The sequence below is a fragment of the Heptranchias perlo genome, chromosome 17, assembly GCF_035084215.1.
Source record: "Heptranchias perlo isolate sHepPer1 chromosome 17, sHepPer1.hap1, whole genome shotgun sequence".
Lineage (NCBI taxonomy): Eukaryota > Metazoa > Chordata > Chondrichthyes > Hexanchiformes > Hexanchidae > Heptranchias > Heptranchias perlo.
The window spans coordinates 30,982,567-31,005,404 of NC_090341.1; the positions used below are offsets into that span (position 1 = coordinate 30,982,567).

Consider the following 22,838-nt stretch of genomic DNA (forward strand, 5'->3'; position numbering starts at 1 on the left):
GTTAGCTGTTAGTAGCAAAAGACCGATGAGTGGCAGCTCAAAGCAGCACCACTTTGTCATGCATTGTGTGTGAGAAAGATTTCAGTGAGAAGAGAAAAAGAGGGTAATGCAGCCAAACAACCTTTAGGGCGTATCTCCAGCCTCACCAATTGCAATGCTCCTGACATGCCCTCTGCCCACAATTTCCATTGCCGCCTCTTCTAATGGGGCAAGATGAGGATGGATGGTGGCTCTCCTCCTGTCCATACCTGTTCACTGATATCGTTAGCCAGCTTCTCCCACAAGAAGAAAGGGAGTGTGTTAATGTGTGGTCTGGTGAAAGGTTGAAGATGTGCTAGTATAGTGGTAATGGTGCGTGAAAGATGGCAAAGATGTGGGGAAGAGAGGGAAGTAATTGTGAGGACAGTAGCAGGTTCAAAGTTTGCCAGTAGAAGCAGGGGAGATGGAGTGAAGTGTGCTGCTGTGATTGGATAAGAGTAATGGGAAGTGGAGGAGGGAAAGCTGGTGAGTACTTCGGCTACAGGTGGTGCAGGGCTAAGGAAACAGTAAGTGAGATGTGAATAGGAGTGTTCCATTTGCAGCCCTGCTCAGACCATTTAACTTCTTCCAGGATTGTAGCTATGTCCTGGGTGCAATGCTTCTCACATTGAACTGTTCAGCCACCTCTGCCCACTGGTGCCAGGCAACTTGCCTTGACTTCCTTCTGCTGCCCATTGGGAACATCACCTCCTTCCTTCTGATCACGTCCTCAACCACAACCTCTAGTGCAGCATCCGAGAATCAGGGGGACCTTCCTGTACTTGCTCTACCAGCCATTTGCACTGTATAGCACTTATTCAGTTAAGTAAAGGCTGCCTTTAAATTACATCACTATCATCTGATTTCCTGCCCCCCTCCCCCAATCGGTGAGTTGCCAATAAACAGCGCAAGAAGTGCTGGCAACTTGCCCATCTTTATCAAATGAGGAAAGTGCCCCAATTTGGCTGGTGTCTCTCCCCAGCGACATCAGGCATGCATTTCCAGTGCTAGTTGAATTTCTCCCCTTGGGTTTGTATCTAGAATTTCCCATGTGGCCGTTTGCAGTTTTAGCTGTGAGATCAGTGGGAGGTATTGAGCGAAGGCTAAAAGTTTCCCATTGGGAGTGAAGGGATTTAGTCACTCTCATGGTTCCTCCTCGAAGCTAGTAATAGAAATGATTTATAGAGGCTTGACAGCAAATTACATATCTGCCCTCTCAGCCAAAGAATGGTGGGTGGCATTGGGAGCTAAAGATCCCAACTTGAATCCAAGCCTCAGCTGACATTCAGATTTTCAGTCAGAGCACTGGATGAAGCACTTGATTATAACTGATCACTCCATTTCAAGGAAGGCAAAAAAACAGCAAGCAGGCCTATTTTGTCCAGCCTCTGGCACAGAAGTGACATTGATAGCAACCACAGAGAGATCCCTGATCTAGAATGCCATCCTGTCATCCTCACCTCTCCATTCCTGGGTCAGCATCTGTTTCCCTTGTGCCTATCTGTGAAGCGCCTTGGTGACACTCTTTATATTAAAGGTGCTATGTAAATGCAAGCTGTTGTTATTATTGTTGTTGGAAGAAATCAAGGTGGGGGGATGAATAAATAAGGATATAATGAATGCAAATTTTAAAAAATCATGAGACAACTATTGCAGTAATGATGCAAAGCAACTAATTAACATTAACAACATAAAAGCTATTTTTACTATAAAAGTTTTACTATATAAAAATGAATAATAGGGGAATATAAATTAAAATTGAGCATTCCTTTCATTGGTAAGATAATTAGAACATTTTAACTTAATGATAGATGCCTTTCTAAAGATTATGTTTAGATTAATGGCTAGAAATTGTCACCCATTCATAGTTAATGGGTAGAAAATGTATCCCACAGTATCTACACATGAGCTATTTGATAGATAGCATAGGAAAGGATCTTATTAAGGCAAATTATATTGTCAAAGATGACAGATATATTCACTTTGTAATACATTTATGGATGACTTTTCTGAGATTTCTGAGTTTTTCTTTTTGCAAACTCTTAGAGTACTCATTCTGTGAAAACTCCTGCTCAGTGCTCTCTTTGGCACATATAGAATGCTGATTGCCTTAAAAACCATTTGGCTGAATTTTAGTCCATTATAACATAAGTGCAATTCACACTCTGTTGGCTGTGGTCTGCAATACCATGGTATGTCAGAGAGGAGCAGGTATGATTTGTGGAACATCATGATCTCTGGTCACAAACAAGCTGGACATTGAGGGAGTGGAATCCTTTTCTACTGACAATGATGCCAGGATGGTGCTGGGGAGCGTGCAAGGCAATGTAGGTGCAATCTATGGCACCTTGCACCCTGAGGAAGCCTGTAATGTGAGCGAAGCCTAGTGCTCTCTTATCCTGCTTCGCTCTGTCCATGCGGAAAGAGATGTAGCTGTTCCAATTGGGTTAGAGCCTCGACGACCTCCCTGATCAAAAAGGCTAATAGAATGTTGACCTTTGTCTCAAGGGGGCTGGAATACAAAGGGGAGGAAGTTATGCTTCAATTGTATAGAGACTTGGTCAGACCTCAAATGGAGTATTGCGTTCAGTTTTGGATACCGCACCTCAGGAAGGTTATGTTGACCTTGGAAGGGATGCAGTACAGATTCACCAGAATGATACCGGGGATTAAATTGTGAGGAAAGGTGGCATTGACTAGGCATTTATTCCCTCGAGTACAGAAGAATAAGGGGTGATATAACTGAGATGGTTAAGATGACTAAAGGATTTAATAGGGTGGATAGAGAGAAACTATTTCCTCTGGTGGGAGAGTCCAGAACAAGGATGCATAACCTTAAAATTAGAGATAGACCATTCAGGGGTGATATCAGGAAGCAGTCCTTCACACAAAGGAGGGTGGAAATCTGGAACTCTCTCCCCCAAAAAGCTGTTGAGGCTAGGTCAATGAAAATTTTAAAACTGAGATTGATAGATTTTTGTTAGGCAAGGGTATTAAGGGATGTGGAACCAAGGCGGGTAAATGGAATTAAGATTCAGATCAGCCATGACCTAATTAAATGGCGGAACAGGCTCAAGGGGCTGAATGGCCTACTTCTGTTCCTATGTTCCTGCCTGTTAGCACCACAAGTTGCTGTGCAAGTTTATGATGTGGCAAGTCAGGCGCTGGGCAGACCAATATCATAAAAGGGTCCTACAACAAGCATTGGACCCTTAAACACTTCGGTGTGCGCTCTGAGCACCATAGGAGCAGCCCAATCCAACATGGCGAGCAACGCACTTCCGCCGCCCACCATATTGGACAGCTATGCGCCCGTTTTGCACCTGAGAAATGGATGAGAACCAATCAATTTCTAGGCTAACATGAAAATGCTTTTTAGGAATATCTATATTTCTGTCTGGGCTAGCAGGTGTCCCACATGGAATTCATTACATACAGTCACAAGTTAATTGCATCAGAAATTCCCTAATGTCTTTAAACTGTTTAATATATGTGAAACTTGCAGACACCTGTCAGACACTGAGGTGTTATTCTCAGAGCTAAACTATTTGGTATGCAAATCAGGTATCAAAAGCAATTGAAACCCACAAGAACATTGAGAGCCTGCTGTTCACATACTATCTACCTGAATGGTAAAATTCATTAATAACATGATTATGTGCATAGTGAGGAAAAGTTTATTTCATCTGGGGTATTGAAGCCTGTATTGGAATAGTATAAGTGCTGTTGACTTTCTCAATTCTTCAGTTCTGTTCACCTGCTAGTTTCCATGTTATGGCAGTGGGAGGTACTCAGTGGAGCTAAATCGCTCAGTACAGTCATCAGAGGCTCAGTTAAAAGATTTTGGAAAGTGTGCTAAGATTTTGGACTTTTTAATTATTTTCAGGGTAGCTTAAAGTATTGGGTAAATTAAGCATTGTAGTGCCATATTCTTAATTCTTAAGAACATAAGAACATAAGAAATAGGAGCAGGAGTAGGCCAATCGGCCCCTTGAGCCTGCTCCGCCATTCAATAAGATAATGGCTGATCTGATCCTAACCTCAAATCTAAATTCATGTCCAATTTCCTGCCCGCTCCCCGTAACCCCTAATTCCCTTTACTTCTAGGAAACTGTCTATTTCCGTTTTAAATTTATTTAATGATGTAGCTTCCACAGCTTCCTGGGGCAGCAAATTCCACAGACCTACTACCCTCTGAGTGAAGAAGTTTCTCCTCATCTCAGTTTTGAAAGAGCAGCCCCTTATTCTAAGATTATGCCCCCTAGTTCTAGTTTCACCCATCCTTGGGAACATCCTTACCGCATCCACCCGATCAAGCCCCTTCACAATCTTATATGTTTCAATAAGATCGCCTCTCATTCTTCTGAACTCCAATGAGTAGAGTCCCAATCTACTCAACCTCTCCTCATATGTCCGCCCCCTCATCCCCGGGATTAACCGAGTGAACCTTCTTTGTACTGCCTCAAGAGCAAGTATGTCTTTTCTTAAGTATGGAGACCAAAACTGTATGCAGTATTCCAGGTGCGGTCTCACCAATACCTTATATAACTGCAGCAATACCTCCCTGTTTTTATATTCTATCCCCCGAGCAATAAAAGCCAACATTCCGTTGGCCTTCTTGATCACCTGCTGCACCTGCATACTAACTTTTTGATCTTCTTAATTCTTGTAATTATAATTCTTGTAAATGAATTCGACCACTAATGTTAGATTGAACTAGGTTTTTTGAAAGTGTAGTATTTTTCTGCCTTTTAAACTAGACAGGCTTCCCATGTAGGTCTCTGGTGCTTAATACCAGGATTAAAGAGTAATTGTTAGTTTTTTAGTACAGTATCCCATACACATTGCCTTAAATTTGACCTTAAATTTCAGATTATAGGAGATGCAGGTCTGCTACAGTAACTGCCTTTTTTCTATGAACCCAAGTAAAGAGTAATGGGAGAAAATGCAAACTTTAATTTATCTGTTCTTTACTTATTATTCTACCATATCCATTCAGTCTGCCATACATCATTTCTTAAATATTCTACAAGTTTCGAAATTTTAACTTCAAAGTGATTTACCTTAATAAAGTAGCCAGATGACATCGTTTTCAGTTTGTGTTTTCACTGCACTAAAACTACTACAATCAATCGCTTGGTCAATGAAACATAGCATGGTAAATTGCTTCTAAAAAGATTAGAAAGAACAGGTATGGAAGAAAGTGAAGGAAGAAATGAAGTCGGTCACGTTTTCCTTCATGTAGTCACACTTTATCAAATCTTGAGTATACAGTGGAATCAACATGTATTTTGAATTAGTTTATTTGTTATCTATGTATATCCAGCTTTGGATTCACATTGGAATTCTCCACATTGGCTCCTCAGAGCTAATGTTTGTGCTTTGTCATTCACATTAGAACTGTTGGTAGGGGATGAACGTAAAACTTTTCCCAGACTAAATCTTTGATTAATGTATATTGTAGCTGTAGTGCCCTCTAAGTATTTCATTTTGGGGAAGAAGTGACATTTTTAAAATGATTTGTTAAGAAGATAATTGGATTTGCATTGCTCAGAGCAGGAAATACGCAGTTTGGATGCTTACAATGCTGATCTCACTTCTTCAGCTCCCATTCCCAGCAGCCTCAGACCCACAAATAAGTCCAGGAGCACCAGTTAACTTCATAAATACATAATGCAATCTATTCGGACGACAAACATCCAAATATTTTCCAAATGAATCATGTTACAAATGTAACTTTTCACAACTATAATTCTTCATTCTGTCTTGTCAGTATAAAAAGTATTGTGACATGCTAGAAATCTAAGTTTAAAATGCCAACGAATGTCAAAAACCTATTTTTTTTTCTTGACAGATTTTTGCAATCTTTGCATTTGCAACATGTGGTGGTTACTCTGGAGCGCTGAAAGTCAGTGTGGACTGTGTGAACAAGTCAGAAAGTAATCTGAACATTGAAATAGGATTTTCTTATCCTTTCAGGTATGCTTTTACATTCATACTGTGTTTTGTATATTATCATTCAATGTAGGAACCTTTAAATCCTTCATTTATGAGTTCAGAGAAAGATTGTGAAAAGTCTGTGTGAAGTTCGACAGTATAAATTCATTAAGCCTCAGGATTTTCATGGATTACCTGCTAAGTGTTTAATAATCTTCAGAAGTGAGTTAACCAATCATTCTATCCTGATGTCACATTTTACATGAGGGATCACTTGGTTACATTTAAAATTGATAGCTAGATCTCATCCATAAAGCAGCTTGTAATGGCACAACTACTAGAAAAGATGGTAATAATCACAACACCCAGGATAGCAGCAGCATGTGCTTCTTGTTGAAAGTAGTAACACAGCAAGAAATCTTTAACTATGGACTGAAATATAGTATGAAATAGAAATTGTTAAATTCTGTTGAATTAATCGTGTTATATACACTGAATTGAGGGCATATCAACTTTCTGTATAGTTCGGCACATCATTTCCTTAAATACAATGGACTAAATCTATACAATTATTAGTCTTACATTTAACACACGTCACACCTTTCATCTCCGAAGATTTACATATATGTAGGGCACAAAATGTAATTGGCCCAAATAACCACTTAATTATTAAGTTACCAATATAATATCTGATTGCCTGACTAAATGTGAATGGATCAAAAAGTGGCAAAATGTACCAATGAGATAGAACTAACCAGCAGCAAACCAAGCAATCAAAACCTTCAATTTTAAAGCTACTTTTCACTAACCATCCAGTATCATAAAACTGACAAACTTTCTCTAATAATTTCTTTACACAGTTTTCTTTACTCTGAAGAGTGTATACAGCCAGAAATAACACTCTTATCATGTAACAAGCAAAGAAATTTAACTATTCTAAAGCATGACTAAACATTCACATAAAATTGTGTAATTAATGTTATAAATGCAAGAAGATTCCCCCAGATAGGCCTACCCTTAGTTGTGGAGCCTGAGGCTAGAGTTGGAAATTCCACCTAAGACTGGGAGCTGGGATTTCTAGCTGCTGTTTTGTGAGTGTGTGAAAGAGAAAGAGAGGTGCATCATGGGAATTGTTTTTACATGGCTCCTGTGGAAGTAAAATACCCTTAGTGTGCCAAGACAATGTGTGTCACGTAACAACCAGATAGAAAACGATCAGAGCTTTAGTTCCTGTGGAGAAATTCTGTGCATGAGATGTATCCTGAGATTTGCAGTTTTCTTTCTGCTCCTGTGGAACTACGATATCCAGAATTCACTGTGAGCTAAGCAGAAAATTTCCAAATAACAACTGTAATTCATGACTGTTGGAAAAAACATAAAAACATTGATTTTTTTTCCCCCCGCTTTTTATACGTTATAAGCCATTTCAAATTGTGAGGTATTGTCTGAGCTGAGTTCTTTTTTTCATTGTTGAGGGGTACTGATGTTTGAAGCAAGGTCTAAATGAGACGCTTAAGAAACACTTTGATGTTGGCCCCAGGGAGTGTGGCCAGAATCAATCTGACAGCCCAGCCCTAACTATGGGGAATGTTCAGGTTCTGGTCATTGGAGAATCAAAAGTGTGGGGCAAACCCTCCTTTACCAGCTTCAACAAAAAATACAAATTCACTTTCAATAGTAATTTTAAAAAAGGAATTGGATATACATGAAAAGGAAAAAGTTGCAGGGCTATGGGGAAAGAGCAGGGGACTGGGACTAATTGGATAGCTCTTTCAAAGAGCCGGCACAGGCATGATGGGCTGAATGGTTTCCTTCTGTGCTGTATGATTCTATGATTCTACTTCTTTCTGTGGGAATTATGGGGAATTTTGACTCCTGGGCGGAAAGCTGGCAGGACATGTGGGACGCCCGCTCAGGAGCTGCAGTGGAAGGCCTGATCCATTTTCATGGATGGGCCTGAGTAGCATTCCACCAATCGGCTGTCCACCTGAAACGGGCATCCAAAGGAAACTCGCAGGCTTTGGACCTGAGAAGATCTGGCGATCTGGAGGTCACCAGGTTGGCAGTCAGGCAAGTCGCAGGGGTGTTTTGCGGGCCGGAAAGTGGGGGTATCCGGGATGCCAAACTTTTTTTGTGTGGCCCAGAAAAGCATTTCTGCTCCTCCTGGCTCTACATAGATAAGTTTTAAACTTACCTGACAGGGCCCGCACTGGATGTCCACCAGATTTTACTGAGTGGAGCATCTACAGCGGATTCCCTCACGTACCTGTGCCACCATTCCACTAATGCAGGAGTTGGACTCCACCATCCTCTGCACTATTGTGGAGAGTTCATGTGGTACCTGTTCTAGTACCTCGCAAATGTGTTGCTGTCCCTCGATCACTCTTCTTTTAAAGGATGGCCCCTGGGGTTCAGCATCTGCGTCCAGCTGAGCAGAGCCTGGAGAGTTGTGCGTCCACCAACACGGACTCTCCACAACTGCCCCTGCCACCAGTGTCTGCTCGTGCTCACTTGTGTGTGGTGACTCACCAGGTGCCAACCCAACTGACTGACTACTAGGATCCACTGAGGTGTGAGTATCTGTGCTGGTGGATGGCTCACTAAGATGTGACGGTGTGCCGTCAGACGCCGGCAGGTCCTCTGAGGAATTGCCCTCTGCCGTCACTGCAGTCGTGGAATGGTCTGTAAGAGAACAGAAGCAATATTAAGCATCATCACACATGTGTCATGTTGCGATGAGCATACTGAGATGTTCAACATGCCAAGCATTGTTAACATCAATTCATGTTGTGTGTGATGAATGCTAAAGCTGTGTCACCAGACATTTGTGAGGTGCCAGTCTTGGCGTCCCCGACGGACAGGCACTCGAGGGTGCGGCTGAACTGCATGGCCTCCTCCTCTGCCTCTGTGAGGATCACTATTTGTTGTGGCCCCCCTCCAGTCCTCGCTCTCTCATGTGCATTTTGAGCTCTCCTCCTAGAAGGGGAGAAAGTACAGACGTGTGAGTGAGTGATGGTGAAGTGGCCAACTGATGAATGCATTGCTTTGGGTGAGGCTGACCGTGAAAGAGGTGCATCAGAGGGTGACTATCAGACATCTCAGCCTCCTCCCGATATCCTCACCATCACGGAAGCCAGTCTTCGGCCAATTCGATTCACTCCACGTGATATCAAGAAACGGCTGAGTGCACTGGATACAGCAAAGGCTATGGGCCCCGACAACATCCCAGCTGTAGTGCTGAAGACTTGTGCTCCAGAACTAGCTGCGCCTCTAGCCAAGCTGTTCCAGTACAGCTACAACACTGGCATCCACCCGACAATGTGGAAAATTGCCCAGGTATGTCCTGTCCACAAAAAGCAGGACAAATCCAATCCGGCCAATTACCGCCCCATCAGTCTACTCTCAATCATCAGCAAAGTGATGGAAGGTGTCGTCGACAGTGCTATCAAGCGGCACTTACTCACCAATAACCTGCTCACCGATGCTCAGTTTGGGTTCCGCCAGGACCACTCGGCTCCAGACCTCATTACAGCCTTGGTCCAAACATGGACAAAAGAGCTGAATTCCAGAGGTGAGGTGAGAGTGACTGCCCTTGACATCAAGGCAGCATTTGACCGAGTGTAGCACCAAGGAGCCCTAGTAAAATTGAAGTCAATGGGAATCAGGGGGAAAACTCTCCAGTGGCTGGAGTCATACCTGGCACAAAGGAAGATGGTAGTGGTTGTTGGAGGCCAAGCATCTCAGCCCCAGGGCATTGCTGCAGGAGTTCCTCAGGGCAGTGTCCTTGGCCCAACCATCTTCAGCTGCTTCATCAATGACCTTCCCTCCATCATAAGGTCAGAAATGGGGATGTTCGCTGATGACTGCACAGTGTTCAGTTCCATTCGCAACCCCTCAGATAATGAAGCAGTCCGAGCCTGCATGCAGCAAGACCTGGACAACATCCAGGCTTGGGCTCATAAGTGGCAAGTAACATTCGCGCCAGATAAGTGCCAGGCAATGACCATCTCCAACAAGAGAGAGTCTAACCACCTCCCCTTGACATTCAACGGCATTACCATCGCCGAATCCCCCACCATCAACATCCTGGGGGTCACCATTGACCAGAAACTTAACTGGACCAGCCATATAAATACTGTGGCTACGAGAGCAGGTCAGAGGCTGGGTATTCTGCGGCGAGTGACTCACCTCCTGACTCCCCAAAGCCTTTCCACTATCTACAAGGCACAAGTCAGGAGTGTGATGGAATACTCTCCACTTGCCTGGATGAGTGCAGCTCCAACAACACTCAAGAAGCTCGACACCATCCAAGATAAAGCAGCCCGCTTGATTGGCACCCCATCCACCACCCTAAACATTCACTCCCTTCACCACCGGCGCACTGTGGCTGCAGTGTGCGCCATCCACAGGATGCACTGCAGCAACTCGCCAAGGCTTCTTCGACAGCACCTCCCAAACCCGCGACCTCTACCACCTAGAAGGACAAGGGCAGCAGGCGCATGGGAACAACACCACCTGCACGTTCCCCTCCAAGTCACACACCATCCCGACTTGGAAATATATCGCCGTTCCTTCATTGTCGCTGGGTCAAAATCCTGGAACTCCCTTCCTAACAGCATTGTGGGAGAACCGTCACCACACGGACTGCAGCGGTTCAAGAAGGCGGCTCACCACCACCTTCTCGAGGGCAATTAGGGATGGGCAATAAATGCCGGCCTTGCCAGCGACGCCCACATCCTGTGAACGAATAAAAAAAAAGACAGAAACATCACATTGGATCAGGATTAGGGTGAGTGGTAGTGGTGGGTCACAAATGGGGAAGTGAGGAAGCGCTCAGGAAGTGCAGATAAGTTGAGGATGAGCCTTAAGTGGGTGTGAGGAGTGATGTGATGGAGTAGTCTTGGCAGTGCAGAATGAGTTGGGGGGTGGGTGGTTGATGTGCACCATGGAATGCAGGGGAATCAGTAAGTATACTCACTTTTGGTGACCTTGTTAGGTCATTGAAACGCTTCCTGCACTGGATCCAGGTGCAGGATATATTGCTACTGCTGATGACCTCCTCTGCCACCTCAAGCCAGGCCTTCTTAGTGGCAGAGGCAGGGCGCTTCCTCCTGTCGGCTGGGTAAAATAGTTCCCTCCTTCTCCTCCTCTCCCAGGCCAGTAGCGGCTGAAGTGCGGCATCGCTGAATCTTGGAGCAGCCTTGACCCTGTGCTGCTCCATTGGGTTTTCTTGCTCTTTGCTCCAGCAAAATCCATTGGAGCGAAGGCCCTTTAAATCCAGACGTTCCAGCTGATAGCCGGTCATGCGGGTCCGCAGTCTGCCCACTGCGCAGCTTTCAGACGCCAAACCCAGAAACAAAGTTAAGGGGCACCAATTAAGTCGCAATCGCACGGGGAACGTTAAGTTTTTATTATTCGGGTTTGCCACGCGCCCATTGATCCCCCCCCCCCAAGCCCGCTGCCATCCTGCCACCCTTTTAAAATCGAGCCCAAAACCTCCTTTCATCTTAAACAAATACTTCAAATCAACTATGGAAGGTAGAGCAAAAAATATTTTATAATGTAAGTAATTGAGAACAATAGGTTTTGGGAGGAAAGAACAAAATTTCTTGCTGTTGCAGTAATACAAATATTACTATCTATGAGGACTATAACCAGTACGAGATGCAATATTTTTACCTGGAATTAGTTATGCGATATATTGCTTCAGTGAATTTGCTGTATTACAGCGATGGGTAATGGTTGCAGAAGGAATGTCGTGACTGTCAAAAACTGCTTTCCAAGTTCCAGACAACCCATGAGCGATGCACGAAAGTTTGACTAGTAGACTATAAAAAGACTATTATTTAAAGGTATCTATATCTTTAGCCAATAAATTATTCATAAAGATTTTGAAAGGACCAGACAATAATTTCTCCATAAATTTTAATAGTAAATTGGCAGTCACTGAAGAAATCTCCTAATATTGTGAACAGAACATCAGACAAAATGAACACAGACAGTGGTGTATTCCCCAAAGGAAAGAAATCTCTTATAATGCCCTTTCAAATAATATGTGGTTCAGAGAATATTGGCTATCCTTTCATCTAGACTTGTGAAGTGTGAAATTACTATTGTTCAGTGGTGTATTTTTATAAAATCTTGGATGAAATGGTAAATTTAAAATTAGCTTGGAATTAACACCAATATACATAGGAAGGAACATAGGAACAGGAGTAGGCCTTTCAACCCCTCAAGCCTGTTTTACCATTTAATTAGATCATGGCTGATCTGTATCTTAACTGAATCTACCTGCCTTGGTTCTGTAATCTTTACTATCCTTACCTAACAAAAATCTATCAATCTCAGTTTTGAAATTTTCAATTGTCCTAGCCTCAACAGCTTTTTGGGGAGAAAGTTCCAGATTTCCACTGCCCCTTGTGTGAAGAAGTGCTTCCCGACATCACCCATGAGCAGCCTAGTTTTAAGGTCATGCCCGCTTGTTCTGGACTTCCCCAACAGAGGAAATAGTTTCTCTCTGTCTACCCTGTCAACTCCTTCAATCATCTTAAACACCTCAATTAGATCACCCCTTAATCATCTATGCTCAAGGGAATACAAGCCTAGTCTTTGCAACCTGCCCTCATAATTTAACCCTTTTAGCCCAGGTATCATTCTGGTGAATCTGCACTGCACCCCTTCCTGAGGTATGGTGCCCAGAACTGAATGCAGTTCTCTAAATGGGGTCTAACCAGAGCTTTATATAACTGTAACATAACTTCCACAATTTTGTACTCCAGCCCTCTTGAGATAAAGGCCAACATTCCATTAGCCCTTTTAATTATTTTTTTACCTGTCCACTAGCTTTTAGCGATTTCTGTAGTTGGACCCCCAAATGTCTTAATTCCTCCAGTTCCTAGTTAATCACCAATTAGAAAATAATATACTAAAGTCAAGCCCCAGTGGAATCCTAATATATGAAATGTTTAAAACATTTGACTTGATTCACCAGTTAAATTTGTTTATGGGATTATGGAGCTCAAAAACACACTTAACTTGTTAAACTGGGCAAATTCTTACTTCTGACATATATATAGTTACCATTTAAACTCCTTCTCTCTCATATTTAGTATCTTTCATTTTAATGCAAATTCTAGAAATGACACACTTTAATAGTTTTCTGACTGAACTCTTGTCGACTGAGGAAACTTTAAATGTGGAGTTATTACAATCATTATTGCTAAGCTGCTCTGGTAAAGGCTTTTTAGGCTGCACTATCCTATCTGTGCATGAAAGCCAGATTTGATAAATTTCATTCTTAAAATGTATCCATTTAGTGATGTGCCTCATAATTTAAAAGAGAAAGGGACAGATGTTGCTCTACTGGTGTACATCATGTCTAAGAGCTTAAGATTTAGTGCTAATCCAGCCTGAATGATAATGTGCTAACACTCAAATTTCCTGGGTCAGTTCATTTGCATAAATATCCTGGTCCCGACTCGAGCAAATCCAGGTGCAGACTTGGGCTAATATAGGGAATGTACTAGTGATGGGAGTGGAAATTTGTGTGCAAGTGAAATCTAAAGGGATGGATACAATTAACAGGGCATATCACAATGGTGGTGGGGTGGGGGGGGGTGCAGGGGTTGGCAGGGGGGAGAGGAGAACAAAAATTTTAGCGCCCTTTAGAAAGGCTGAAAAAAGCCGAGACTGAAGAGGCAAAAGATTAAGCGAAAATGAAGGGAAACAAAACCCGGGACTGGATTCTTCTCTGAATTAGTGCAGCTTTTGGGGCTTTAAATGGAGTGAAATAGGTTGTCAGAGGCTATTGCCTCAAATCCACTACTAGAAAACTGCACCCAAATTATCTTCCAAAGAAATCACCAGTGCTCTGTAAGGCCTACTGGGAGTCCAAGCTGCTGCATGAAAATAGGGTTGAAAGGTCCTGGCTAATGTCTCTGACCGATTTCCCCCAAACTTCTGCCCCAAAACCACCCCAATTATTACCACCACTATGTGTAAGGCAGATACCACATTGAGGAGGCCATTTTGTGTGTAGCTACTCAAGATTGGTGTTACTTTGCCTGCACATTGATCGCTTTACCCCAATGGGAATCCCTCTATTCTTGTGCTATGAAGCTGAGGAGGATGAAGATATGGAAGAAGTTAGATTGGAGGCCCTTAGAGTGCGACATCACAGAAGACATCTCTTCCCTAAGTGCACATAACCACTTACCAGAGTCTACAGACCAACAAATTCTTACTTTAACTTTTCTGATCATCAGTGCCACAGAAGGCTATGCTTCCCCTGTGGAGGTTATTGGAGAAATATGTCAACTGCTGGCTGAAGACCTGCAGCCCACTTCCACGATAAGAACAGCATTACCTGTACCAGTCAAGGTCACCACAGCCTTGAATTTCTTTGCAACTGCATCCTTCTAAGCAGCATCTGGTGGCCTTTGTCACATTAGTCAGGTAGCCGCAACAAGAAGGTCACTGACGGTCAATTCAGGAGAGCTGCAGAATTCATATCTTTCCCAGAAAACTGCCAGAGGACCTCCACGGATGTGTCCAAGAATCTGGGAGCTTCCCAGCAGTTGACATCTCTGAAGCTGCTGCTGCTTCAGCCTTTCTTATGAAAAAGTGACGATCCCCTTTAGCTGGCTGCAGCCTTCTAAAGGCTGCCACATAACTGAACTTCCCTCTTTCCCAGCAATGGTAAAGCTATCAGCAGTGGCATTACTGCTCCAAACCAATCCTACACAGCAAATGAGGGCCCCCAGGAGGACATTGCCATGGGTTAACAGTGGATTCATTTGAGCAGGCAGTATTACCATTTTACCACTAACCCGCTGACAGGAGGAGAGCTCAGCCCCTGAACTCCAATTCAGATCTAGGGGCAGATATATAAAGGAAATGAAAGATTTTGAAACACCAGCTTGGACAGTACTTGTAGGGGTAAATTTTTATATTCATCACCTGGGTGGTAATCTGGCAGAGCAGGTCATCTGCTTGTTGTAGAACCCGCTAATTTTCATTCCATTGAAATCTAGGTTTACTGCCCTGGTGGTGAAGATGAAAATTTACCCCATATTGTTTAAAAACAATGTAAATATATATCACTGTCCAATAACAGTACAACAATGCTATGAGTTTTCAGATCTGCTTTAGAAATTATCATTATATATTCAAAATAATCAAATGGCATGCAATGCAGCTTTTTGTGCCCAACACAGTTAAATCTCAATTATAATTTCTTTAAACGAAAGCATAAATGAATTAATTGAACCAATGTGTCACACTAATTATAAAATGCAGTAGTATGATTTAACGATGGTTTGATTGCACCAAATACATGTCTGAACTTTGTGTGAGGCTGATGATATTACAAATATAAATGTTATAAATTATTTACACTTAATGGCGTAAAAGGGTGACTGGAATCTTGCCTGTCTTTTCATAAGCTAACCCGATTCCTACTTTCTATAATGTGAACTCGAAACCTAATTGATCCTTTCTGCTTATACTGGTATTCCATGTTTATCCATTTCCTTGTTTCAGACATGTTTTATGACCCACTGGGGAGGCCGTCGGGCTAGCTCTAGATACGGCAGGGGAGGGATTGCGATCACCTAGGGTGGAGAACCAGGGTGGCAGAGGTCCAGATTATTTTTGTGGGATCCGGAGAAGCAGCCCTCTCCTTCTGACTCCACAAAAATATTTTAAAATTTACCTTATCAGGGCCTCTTCGGCTCTATCATCAGAGAAACTGGTTGGAAAGTGCAGTCCGCACCCTCCGAACAGTTCTATTCTAAAATGGCTATCGGGATCCTATGCAAGTCATAGGACCCTGATTTGCAAATTAGAAGTGGCCTACCGCCTGAAGCAGGCAAGCGCTCCAGCCTTGAGAAAGTGACAGCGGTCTGATCACCAACGTTAACGGTAAGTCTACCGACCCAATTTTGAGGCCCTTACCGCTGATTTTGGCAAGTTAAAATCGACCCTACTGTATCGCAGATGGATGCTGTTTGCTTTCAAGCCTCTTGATACATTTTGTATTTTGCTTCATACAAAATGTATCAAATATTTGTGTACATATGTCCTGTGAATTAACATTAATGAAGAAAATAATGGCACTAAAGAGTGACATGATTTGTCAAGGGTAGATCATGCCTGACGAACTTGATTGAATTTTTTGGAGAGGTGATTAAAGTAGTGGACAGGGGAATGTCTATATGGACTTCCTGAAGGCATTCAATAAAGTCCCTCATAAGAGACTGTTAGCTAAAGTTGAAGCTTATGGAATTGAGGGCAAATTATTAACCTGGTTAGGAAATTGGCTGAGCAGCAAGAGACAGAGAATAGAGATAATGGACAAGTACTCAAATTGGCAGGATGTGACTAGTGGAGTCCCACAGCGATCTGTGTTGGGGCCTCAACTATTCAATGTATTAACAACATAGATGACGGGATAGAGAGCCATACATCCAAGTATGCCGATGACACAAAAATAGGCAGCATTGTAAGCAGTGTAGATGGAAGCATAAAATTATAGAGAGATATTAATACATTAAGTGAATGGGAAAATCTGTGGGAAATGGATTTCAATGCAGGCAAGTGTGAAGTCATCCACTTTGGACCTAAAAAAGATAGATCAGATCCAGCTTCTAACTGGTGAAAAGCTCGAAACAGTGGAGGTCCAAAGAGACTTAGGGGTCCATGTACATAAATCATTAAAATGTCATTGACAAATACAGAAAATAATCAAACAGGCTAATGGAATGCTGGCTTTTATATCTAGAGGGGCTAGAATTTATGCTACAGCTATACAAAGCCCTGGTTAGACCACACCTGGAGTACTGTATTCACTCCTGGGCACCGCACCTTGGGAAGGATATATTGGAGGGAGTGCAGCATGGATTTACTAGAATGATACCTGGACTCCAAGGGTTAAATTACGAGGAGAGATTACTCAAACTAGAAATGTATCCCTGGAATTTTGAAGGCTAAGGGGTGATTTGATTGAAGTTTTCAAGATATTAAGGAGAACTGATAGGGTAGATAGAGAGAAACTATTTCTGCTGGTTGGGGAGTCTAGGACCAGGGGACATAGCCTAAAAATTAAAGCCAGGACTTTCAGGAGTGAAGTTAGGAAACACTTCACATGCAAAGGATGGTAGAAGTTTGGAACTCTCTTCCGCAAACGGCAGTTGATGCCAGCTCAATTGTTAATTTTAAATCTGAGATTGATAGATTTTTATTAACCAAAGGTATTAAGGGATATGGGGCTAAGGCAGATATATGGAGATAGGTCACAGATCAGCCATGATCTCATTGAATGGAGGAACAATCTTGAGGGGCTAAATGGCCTGCTTCTGTTCCTATGTTCCTAAATTTTGCCACCACAAGTTTTTTTTTTATTCGTTCATAAGATGTGGGCGTCGCTGGCAAGGCCAGCATTTATTGCCCATCCCGAATTGCCCTTGAGAAGGTGGTGGGAAGCCAACTTCTTGAACTGCTGCAGTACATATGGTGAAGGTTCTCCTACAGTGCTGTTAGGTAGGGAGTTCCAGGATTTTGACCCAGTGACAATGAAGGAACGACGATATATTTCCAAATCAGGATGGTATGTGACTTGGAGGGGAACGTGCAGGTGGTGTTCCCATGCGCCTGCTGCCCTTGTCTTTCTAGGTGGTAGAGGTCGCGGGTTTGGGAGTTACTGTCGAAGCAGCCTTGGTGATTTGCTGCAGTGCATCTTGTAGATGGTACACACTGCAGCCACGGTGTCCCAGTGGTGGAGGGAGTGAATGTTTAGGGTGGTGGATGAGGTGCCAATCAAGCGGCCTGCTTTGTCCTGGATGGTGTCGAGCTTCTTGAGTGTTGTTGGAGCTGCACTCAACCAGGCAAGTGGAGAGTATTCCATCACACTCCTGACTTGTGCCTTGTCGATGGTGGAAAGACTTTGCGGAGTAAGAAGGTGAGTCACTCGCAGAATACCCAGCCTCTGACCTGCTTTTGTTGCCACAGTATTTATGTGGCTGGTCCAGTTAAGTTTCTGGTCAGTGGTGACCCCTAGGATATTGATGGTAGGGGATTCGGCGATGGTAATGCCGTTGAATGTCAAGGGGGGTAGTTAGACTCTCTCCTGTTGGAGATGGTCATTGCCTGGCACTTGTCTGGCGTGAATGTTACTTGCCACTTATCAGTTCAAGCCTAGATGTTGTCCAGGTCTTGCTGCATGCGGGCTCGGACTGCTTCATTATCTGAGAGGTTGCGAATAGAACTGAACACTGCAATCATCAACGATCATCCCCATTTCTGACCTTATGATGGAGGGAAGGTCATTGATGAAGCAACTGAATTTGGTTGGGCCAAGGACACCGCCCTGAGGAACTCCTCCACAATGTCCTGGAGCTGAGATGTCCAATGTCCTGGATCCTCCAACAACCAGTACCATCTTCCTTTGTGCTCGGCATGAGTCCAGCTACTATAGAGTTTTTCCCCTGATTTCCATTGACTTCAATTTTACTAGGGCCCTTTGGTGCCACACTCGGTCAAATGCTGCCTTGATGTCAAGGGCAGTCACTCTCACCTCACCTCTGGAATTCAACTCTTTTGTCCATGTTTGGACCAAGGCTGTAATGAGGTCTGGAGTCGAGTGGTCCTGGCGGAACCCAAACTGAACATCGGTGAGCAGGTTATTGGTAAGCTGCTTGATAGCACTGTTGACGACACCTTCCATGACTTTGGTGATGATTGAGAGTAGACTGATGAGGCGGTAATTGGCCGGATTGAATTTGTCCTGCTTTTTGTGGACAGGACATACCTGGGCAGTTTTCTACATTGTCAGGTAGATGTCAGTGTTGTAGCTGTAATGGAACAGCTTGGCTAGAGGCGTGGCTAGTATCGGAGCACAAGTCTTCAGGACTACAGCCGGGATGTTGTCGGGGCCCATAGCCTTTGTTGTATCCAGTACACTCAGCGTTTCTTGATATCACGTGGAGTGAATCGAATTGGCTGAAGACTGGCTTCTGTGATGGTGGGAATATCAGGAGGAGGCCAAGATGGATCATCCACTCGGCACTTTTGGCTGAAGATGGTTGCAAATGCTTCAGCCTTGTCTTTTGCACTCACGTGCTGGACTCTGCCATCAGTGAGTGCTATAAAATTTGCTTTAATTTTTTTTTGTAATAATTACTTTATTTAAATCTCCTAGATCTTGTATATAAATGTGTGTGTATATATATATATATATATATAAATAAATGTATCCAACAGATCGTAACTAGGAATTTTTTATTGGCTCCATGATGGCTACATCTACTGCAAGAAGAAATGATTGTCACAGCTGTAACTATGGCAACTGCCATTGTCATTTCCCCTTCATTGTTTATATGGATAGGTTGTGAAGGATTTAACGTGAAAGATTTTGAAATGCAGCGCACGTAGATCAACAAAGGGCAAGCACTGCCCTTAATTATCTGAGTTTAAAATTTTTACATGGCATTTACATGCTGGTTATAATCCTCACAGATGCAACATAACAGACTATTCACACAGTAAATACTGCACATTGCATGCAAACAACTGTATATTTCAGTTCATCTACTGGGTGAAGGGAGGAAATGGACAAAAATAATAACAGATGGAGCATATTTGACAAGTACAGTGCATATGGCACGTCTGGTATCTGGCTTGTCAATCATTGTCTCTTTTTTTGTTTTCCTTTCTCTATTATTTTCTTTCCCAATGCAACAACAACAACTTCCATTTGTATTGTACCTTTAACCTAGTAAAATGACCAAGGCACTCCACAGGAGCGTTATCAGACCAAAAGCTTGGTCAAAGAGATAGGTTTTAAGGAGGAGCGAGAGTTGGAGAGGCTGAGAGGTTTAGGGAGGGAATTCCAGAGCTTGGGGCCTAGACAGCTGAAGGCACCGCCACCAATTGTGGGGCGAAGGAAATCGGGGATGCACAAGAGGCCAAAATTGGAGGAACGCAGAGTTCTAGGAGGATTGTAGGGCTGGAGGAGGTTACAGAAGGATGAGAATTTTAAATTTGAGGCGTTGCTGGACCGGGAGCCAAAGTAGGTCAGCTAGCACAGAGGTGATGAGAGAACGGGACATGGTGCAAGTTAGGATACAGGCAGTAGAATTTTGGATGAGCTCAAGTTTACGGAGGGTAGAAGATGTAAGGCCTGGCGGGAGAACATTGGAGTAGTCGAGATAACAAAAGCACTGATGAGGGTTTCAGCGGCAGGTTTCAATGCACATGTATGATTCCTTCAAAATCAAATTTCCCATTTTATTCTGACATTCATAGTCGTGATCTAATTACTCTCTGGTTTCTTCTTTTTACAATATACACAAAATGCTCCCATTAACTAAATAGACATCAATTTGTTAATAAATAGAAGAGATAGTGATTGACCCAGAGAGGAAAAAAAGGCCAGTGGTTTTCTGTACTTGCCTCTAATGAGAGTGGTTTTCATGAAATTGCCCACAACTACCAGTTTGATTGATGGTTATTAAATTATACAAAAAGGAAGATTATTATTTTTTTCTCTACAAAATAGAAAAATATGCCTGCTTATTTATGATGGCCCACAATTTTTTTTAAATTTAGTTTTTACAAATACATAATTTTTGCACATTTAAGTACTACGATGACCATCAGGTCCAAGGGGCTGCCACACTGATTTAGGCCAGTGCTTGCTTCTGCCACTGCTAGCTGTCAGCAATTGTAGGGTCTAAAGTAAACCATTCTGAGAAATATTATTCATTCTGAGGCTGTTAGTGAGATTTCCACAGCCAAGAAACATAACAATTAATGGTAGTAAAAATAGAAATAACAATAGTTAATTATCATTAACAGCTCACACTACATGACAATTTCCTGAATGCGATTAACATCAAACCCATCACAATCTCTTCGCATCTGTTGTTTCACATTCTTGAAATCATTCTCCTATTGCACTGGAAATTGTGGACTATTCTAAATATTAGTGAACCTTCTATAATGTTGCACCTAGTAAGTTGGAAAATATGGTCTCTCTTACCTGTCTCTGTTGTCTTTCTATTGCCATTTCTCTCCTTATTGCCTTCTCTCTCCTAGCTCTTCGCTTTGTTTCTCTCTGCCCTTTTCTTTCCTTTCCGGTGGGAAATGGTGAATGGCATTGCATAGGGTGGTCTGCAGAGTAAGGAGACACCAATCGCTGCAGGCTACATTTTAGGCAGCACCCCTTTCATATCTTCTTTCCATCACTTTTGCTTCTCCTTGCCCTCATTCTCATCATGCCCCCATCCCTTTGCCTTGCAACTAACCTGCCCCTACCTACTAGTCTCTCACTCCCATCGCTTGCCTACCTCTTCCCTTTTGAACTACCTGCTCAACTGTATCTTTCCCTTCCTCTCATCCTGTTGTTACTCATTTCACCCTTAACCCTCCATCCATTTCCTCCCCTCCTCACTCACACCTACTTCCCTCAAGGGCAGATGAAAAAAGGCTAGAAGCCCCCTTACCCTCAACCTGTTTTCCTCCTCCCCTTCACCCCTTATCATTTCCTTCAAATAAACTTAGTTTGCTTTCCAAATTCAGCTTATTTGTTTTTTTTAAAAATCAAATTAAAATGAGGAAAGACACGATAGGCTGGATTTTCCTTAGTTCACCCAGATTGGTCGGAGCAGGACTTACACCCACCGTGAACCAGTTTCCTTTCTGAGCATCATCTAGGCGATATCTGGGCGATACAGGGCAGGCATCCAGTGAACCCTCTGCCACTAATAGGGAGCCTACCCTGTGGAAGAGCAAAAAGCAGTGGTCTGCTAGCAAGGCACCTGCTATAACACCAGAAGAGATGGGGATAGCCTTAAAGGGGCAGGACAGCCCCGAGGACTGCATCACAGTGTTTAGAGTCTCTATGGAAAGAGAGGAAGCTATGACTAGGGTCTTTCCCTCCATCCAGCAAATTATGAGACTATCAACTCTATGGGAGTATCCTGGAAAGATACCAGGGATTACTGATATCTTTCCAGTCGTCCCTGGGGTTGGCAGGGATAACGGTGGAAAGTAAGAAAATCAGATAGCTTGACAGGCCCCAAACCCCCCCACCAGCATTTATATATGGCAGGCAGTGAAGGGGCAATTGGCGTCCTTGCCAGCTGGGATGAGGGGAGGAAATTTGAGGTTGGGTCAGGAATGGGGCAGCAGATCTCGCTGCCTGATGTTTTCCCACAATCCTCCCTAATTTGGATAGGATTATTGAGGAAAATCAATTTCTCCATCTCCTTTTCTCTATCTGTGTCTCTAACTCTGTGGTTTTTCTCTCTCGGTCTGTCTCTCCCTCCCTCTGACTCATGGGTTGTTAGTAATAAGAATCACTGCTTCACTGTTAGCAAGTAGAACATTTACATTTTCCAACTGTCAACAAAACACAAGTAGAGGTTTTAAATTAAACTTTTTTTTTCTTTTGGAAAATGAACTAAAATGACCATGAGGAAAGACACTCTCTCCCCACCCAAAGCTTAATATACTATTTGAAGTTTATAGAATGCAAAACAAAGCTGTAACAGCTGTGTAATCGGTACACTGTCATTATTTCTCACATTCTATCACACACAACCTGTCTCAAAAACACTCACAATAAACTGACCCCAGATTTTTGTATCCAAAACACCCAACATTTGGGTGTAAAGTGGGCAGAGATAAGTTACAATGAATTTCCTCCCATTTTGCACATCACACACATTTCTGGTACTGAATTTAATGCGGGGGGTGGTGGGGGGGAGGCGGGGAGGTGGTGGCGTTAGCTCCCGCCTGCAGTAGATGGGAGCTTCATTGTAATATTTAAATGCAGTTGCAATTATATCACTTTGGCATGCATGGAATGTCCCAAGGTTTGTGAA

At 43.0% G+C, this 22,838-nt stretch overlaps 1 protein-coding gene across 1 annotated transcript in view; it reads left to right on the plus strand.

Moving 5' to 3' along the window:
- Positions 1 to 22,838, plus strand: part of synpra (synaptoporin a) — a 312,565-nt gene that overhangs the window by 212,841 nt on the left and 76,886 nt on the right. The window contains exon 3 of the mRNA XM_067999126.1: positions 5,873 to 5,997. Within this exon, the coding sequence (XP_067855227.1) occupies positions 5,873 to 5,997 (125 nt within the window). The remainder of the gene's footprint in view (positions 1 to 5,872; positions 5,998 to 22,838) is intronic.